At 38.4% G+C, this 5,900-nt stretch overlaps 1 protein-coding gene across 2 annotated transcripts in view; it reads left to right on the top strand.

Moving 5' to 3' along the window:
• OSTM1 (osteopetrosis associated transmembrane protein 1) overlaps positions 1-5,900 on the top strand; it is a 44,720-nt gene that overhangs the window by 29,455 nt on the left and 9,365 nt on the right. For both annotated transcript variants that reach the window (XM_011975940.1, XM_011975939.1), the window contains exons 4-5: positions 930-1,097; positions 2,695-2,860. In XM_011975940.1, coding sequence (XP_011831330.1) covers positions 930-1,097; positions 2,695-2,860 — 334 coding nt within the window. The remainder of the gene's footprint in view (positions 1-929; positions 1,098-2,694; positions 2,861-5,900) is intronic.

Genomic DNA, 5,900 nt, shown 5'->3' with positions numbered 1-5,900 from the left:
AAAAAAAGAGAATTTTAGACCAATATCCCTGATGAACATCGATGCAAAAATCCTCAATAAAATACTGGCAAACCGAATCCAGCAGCACATCAAAAAGCTTATCCACCATGATCAAGTGGGCTTCATCCCTGGGATGCAAGGCTGGTTTAACATACGCAAATCAATAAACGTAATCCAGCATATCAACAGAACCAAAGATAAAAACCACATGATTATCTCAATAGATGCAAAAAAGGCCTTTGACAAAATTCAGCAGCCCTTCATGCTAAAAACTCTCAATAAATTCAGTATTACTAGCATAATATTTTATGTACCTCCACTCTCCTCATTTTAGGTTATACAGTTCTTTGGTATTTGGCCCTTTTTGTTGACTAGAAAGGCCTGGATTATGAGCCTTGTGATAAGAGAATTGAGTGGGGATGCAGTTTTGGTGCCTTTTCCCTTTCCATTTAAAAAGTCCTGTCTCAGCAAGATAAACTATGGTGTTGAAGTCAGCATAGGCAGGAACCTATTTTATTTATTCAGTGAGAGTAGGATAGATAACTGCAGGTTTGTAATGAGATAATTTAGGAAATTTTGTATTTAGTTACTAGTAATTTGGCATATGAATTATTGTTATCCTCAGTTAATATTAGCTAATGCAGCAGTTTTCAAAATTTAGAGGCACCTAGAAAGTTCCAAACAGTTTGCCATCTGCTTCACATACCAGATCTCTAATCCTTTGGACTTATAATAGAGGTAGAGGTCGTTTTATTTTATAGATGATAAAACCGAGACTCAGAGTGATTTAGTAACCTACCCAACATCACAGCTTAGCACTTTAACATACCATATTGTTTCCCGTCTTCTAGAAGGGCAAATAGCTTACATTAAAGAGATATTGTGTATAATGTTTATTGTATATATTACATGTGCCTTTGTCATTTTAGGGGAATGCACATAGTCTTTTACAGACAAAAAATTATTCAGAAGTGTGCAAAAACTGTCGTGAAGCATACAAAACTCTGAGTAGTCTGTACAGTGAAATGCAAAAAATGAATGAACTTGAGAATAAGGCTGAACCTGGAACACATTTATGCATTGATGTGGAAGATGCAGTAAGTACTTTGCTTCTGATGTGAATACATATCTTAGAGTGTTATTGAATGTACCTTCAGTGTGATTATTCTTTTTGGAGATACGGTGGAATCTGCATATTCTGTCTTCAACCAAAAATAACTAGTTATAAAATAGCAGAGTTTTAGAATATCCTGGTCTGTTAAACCAAAATGGATATTTCCCTAGTAGTCTCATGGTTAGGATAAAAATAAAATAAAACAGAAATTAATTAGGCACTTCATAAGTGAGTTGATGATTTGGTACATTTAATCTTTTTAAATTTGAAAATATGTCCATTTGCAGAGGTGTAGGTATTGTTATATATTTATATTTCAGTTTCTTGTGCACTTATTGCTAATTTAAGAAGTTTCTGGGTGGGGCGCAGTGACTCACACCTGTAATCCTAGTACTTTGGGAGGCCGAGGCAGGCAGATCACGAGGTCAGGAGTTCAAGACCAGCCTGACCAACGTGGTGAAACCCCCATCTCTACTGAAAATACAAAAATTAGCCAGGCGTAGTGGCACACGCCTATTATCCCAGCTACTCAGGAGGCTGAGGCAGGAAAATCACTTGAACCCGGGAGGCAGAGGTTGCAGTGAGCCGAGATCGTGCCACCGCACTCCAGCCTGGGCGACAGAGCGAGACTCCATCTCAAAAAAAAAAAAAGACGTTTCTGGATTTCACTACCTGTTTTAGAAGCCATTCCTCGATAACTTCCTATTCCATTGTTTTATTTTCTTATATCTGTTACCATCTGAAAATATTTGTTTATAGTCTTCCTCACTAAAATATAAGCCACATGAGGACAAGAACTTAGGCTTTTTTTGTTCACCATTCAGTATTTAGGACAGTATTTAGGACAGTCTAGCATGTAATGGGCTTAATAAACATGTATTAATTGAATGGTCAAAAAAAATTTTTTTTCTCCATTTTATAGCCTGCCTTTATATAGGGTGCCACTAGATGGCAATCATGCCTTTTTAGGCACTATGATGCCTGAGTATTGGGACATTAGAGGAAACTGAGAAATTATTGGCTCAAAGTGGAGAACTTGAGGTCAAAATTAATGAGCGTAAGAATTGAGAATGAGTGTGAATTATCACAGCAGCTCAGAGGGAACTCTAAGAACCAATAATATTCGAGATGGTTAAAAAGCACTTAAAGTGAAATGTACAGTGTGGATTTTTGTTTGTTTTTACTGCTCCCTTCCTATTGCCTAAAACAGTACCTGGTTTCTAGTAGGCTCTCAATAAATAATAAATATTTTGTAAATGAATAAAACAGGGCCTAACTATATTCCTCTTCATACAAGTTCTCTGTTTGAATGTACAAATGGTTGACATTCTAGAATACTTTGGTCAGTGTTATGGACTTAGAATATGAAATTTCTGTATGGATATAAATTTATACAATGACTGATTGTGAACCAGGTTTTTTTCGTGGCAGAAGAAGTTGTCCTCAACTATCAGTAGATTTTTAGAGGTGAATATTTAGTCTAAATTCTAGGTTCCTGTTTAGTTATTAGCAAAATAATTATAAGAAATTGAAGACAAGTTAAATATAAAATAGAATGATATTGTTTGTTCTTGTTCCAGATGAACATCACCCGAAAACTTTGGAGTCGAACTTTCAACTGTTCAGTCCCTTGCAGTGACACAGTGCCTGTAATTGCTGTTTCTGTGTTCATTCTCTTTCTACCTGTTGTCTTCTACCTTAGTAGCTTTCTTCACTCAGAGCAAAAGAAACGCAAACTCATTCTGCGTAAGTTTTTTACAATTATTTATTTTATAAATAAAAGCCTGTATTTTAAAAACTTAGACCTGTTTTAGAAATGATAGCTACTCTGAGAACTCAAAGTGGAGTAGCCTAAAAGGACTCTCTGCTTTCAATTTTACAGTCATGCTTACTGTGAAAAAGATCTGTGAAAATTTTATAAGTGTAGACAATATAAAGTTAAAACAGGGCCGGGCGCAGTGGCTCACGCCTGTAATCCCAGCACTTTGGACACTTTGGGAGGCTGGGGCGGGTGGATCACAAGGTCAGGAGATCGAGACCTGGCTAACACGGTGAAACCCCATCTCTACTAAAAATACAAAAAATTAGCTGGGTGTGGTGGCACATGCCTGTAGTTCCAGCTACTCAGCAGGCTGAGGGGAGAGAATCACTTGAACTTGGGAGGCGGAGGTTGCAGTGAACCGAGATCGCGCCACTGCACTCTAGCCTAGGGGGCAGAGTGAGAATGTCTCAAAAAAAAAAGTTAAAACACGGTGTCTTTCAGATGATTAAATTGAAAATGCTAGATTACCCCTGGAATAAGGTTGGCAACAACAGAAGAATAGCAACAGAGACTTTGCACTCCTGACATGGCAATAGCAGGGAGATACAGACAGCTCTTAGATCCACTGGAGTCGTGGGTCTTAGAACCACCTAAAGGTGTGGCAGGCAGGAAGAAACTATAGCTAACATACAGGCAGTTTGTGAACAAATTGGAGTCGTAGTTCCAAGGAGATTACTTGACATAATAGTGTATGCTCAATACATATTCATTCCCTTTCTTTCTCCCTATGAAATAGGCCAGAGCAAAAGAAGCACTAACTAGAGATCCCATCCAGCTAAAGAAGAGTGGCTTCTAAGTCACATGGGTTTCTTGTTTATTATCAGAATGAAAGTATGGGCTTATGCTTTAATAATTTTAGTTTTTAAAAAAGAGAACTGTTTAGGGAAAAAAGTTAACTTTCTTTTCTCTCAAATACTATTTGTAGTCTAGGAATGTATGGTATAAAAATTCTTTTCCCTGTAAATTTCGATCACTGCTTCATCTAACTTTGCTTCTAATATATCTAACTTTTAAAAAAAGGTTACCTGTAGATGAGTTTGAACTGAATTTGTAATGTTTTGTCACCTTAAAATGCTACTAGAGGGGAGAGTCTTTGTCACAGGTGTATTTAGTAAAGCTTTTTGAAGGCTGCCAGCATTCTGTAAATATGTAGTAGCTCAGGTCCTTGAAGCACTTATTCAGAATAACAGCAAAATATTGTGGGCACCTCACCATTGAGAAACTATTTTTCAGAGCTTGGTATACTTTTAAAGTTTAGCATCTTATTTGCCTTGCAAATCTATTTAACTTTATGGAAAGTATTTACTGCTTCTGATCAGGATTTTTTGTTTGTTGTCACAGTAAAAGTCACTACCAGTGTCACTATTTGCTGTGGAAGCCACAAACCTTGTAGTCATTTCTTTCTTCTTTTCTTTCTTTCATTTTTCCATTCCCACATTCCCCTCCTCATCCCCTTTTAATTCATTAGCAAGTATGCTGCCAGTCCTACTTAGTTAGTCTCTCTCCCTCCACTGGTAAACCAAGCCATCTTCATCTCTCTCTTATTTATTTATTTATTTATTTATTTATTTATTTATTTATTTTTTACAGAGTCTCACTCTGTCACCCAGGCTGGAGTGCAGTGGCACGATCTCGGCTCACTGCAACCCCGCCTCCTGGTTTCAAGCTATTCTCCTGCCTCATTCTCCTGAGTAGCTGGGAGTATAGGCACATGCTACCACGCCTAGCTAATTTTTGTATTTTTAGTAGAGACGGGGTTTCAACATATTGGCCAGGCTGGTGTCAAACTCCTGACCTTGTGATCTGCTCACCTTGGCCTCCCAAAGTGCTGGGATTACAGGCGTGAGCCACCGCGCCCGGCCCTTCATCTTTTACCTGTACTAATGCAAGAGCCTCTTAACTGGTATCCCTCCTTCCATTTCTTGATCTACTAAAATCCATATGCCATAAAGTGGCTAAAATAATTTTTTAAACACAAATTCACCATGTTTCTCTACTACTTGGAACCCTTAATGTGTTCCCATTGTACCTAGAATAAATCCAAACTTACTTTCCAGGGTCTGCTCTCCAAGCTGTACATGACCTGCCCCATAGCCACCTTTCTAAACCTGTCACATCCATTCTCCTCATTGCTCATGGTGCTGTGGACAGTCTGGTTCCTTTCTGTTCTTCTCTGCTACCAAGCTCATTCACACTGCTGCTTTTCCAAGGCCCTTCCCTCTTTCCTTACCTAGCTTCTTGCAAGCCAGGTCTTAGCTTTAAAGTTACTTGCTCAAAGAGACCTTTTATGACTCCCCAGTCTTAAGAATCCACCCCTCCATTCATTTTTCTGTGCCGTCTTTCTTTAATGGCACTTAATCACTTAAGCTAATTTAAATTAAATAATTGGTTATTTAAATCATCTTCTTCATTTATTCTCTATTTGTTTGTCTCCCCTGCCTGGAGGGAGCAGCTGACTGCATTAGAGGTGTTGAAATTCACCATTAGATGATCCCTGGGGTAGAATTTTAAAGGATGTGGGGATTTATCAGGTAGAGAGTATAAAGGCAAGGAAGTTGTAGGTGTATGTACTCATTCGTATTTAACTTGGCCAGTTTATTACGTCATTTAAAATTTAGTCAGAAGCTAGATCACTTCTAGTAGTTTTTAACAAAGTAATTCTCAAAAACCCAAACTATTGATTTGGTTTGCCTCCCAAATCTGCTGAAGTCGTAAGAAGTAGATTTTAGTTTAGGTCAATGTTTTTAGTTTAAGTTTTCCCTTTAGTTTAAGCTGAAGCAGTACACTGGTCCAGGAAGTCATGTTGTCATTTTCCACTTACAGTGGTGGTCAGGGGGACCCTGATAGAAACCAGAGACACTGGTAGGCCAGGCGCGGTGGCTCACGCCTGTAATCCGAACACTTTGGGAGGCCGAGGCGGGCAGATCACAAGGTCAGGAGATCGAGACCATTCTGGCTAACATG

This window comes from Mandrillus leucophaeus, unplaced genomic scaffold (assembly GCF_000951045.1).
Source record: "Mandrillus leucophaeus isolate KB7577 unplaced genomic scaffold, Mleu.le_1.0 Scaffold160, whole genome shotgun sequence".
NCBI lineage: Eukaryota > Metazoa > Chordata > Mammalia > Primates > Cercopithecidae > Mandrillus > Mandrillus leucophaeus.
Note: the sequence above shows the minus strand (reverse complement) of the source record. Positions and strands in the feature narration are given on the sequence as shown.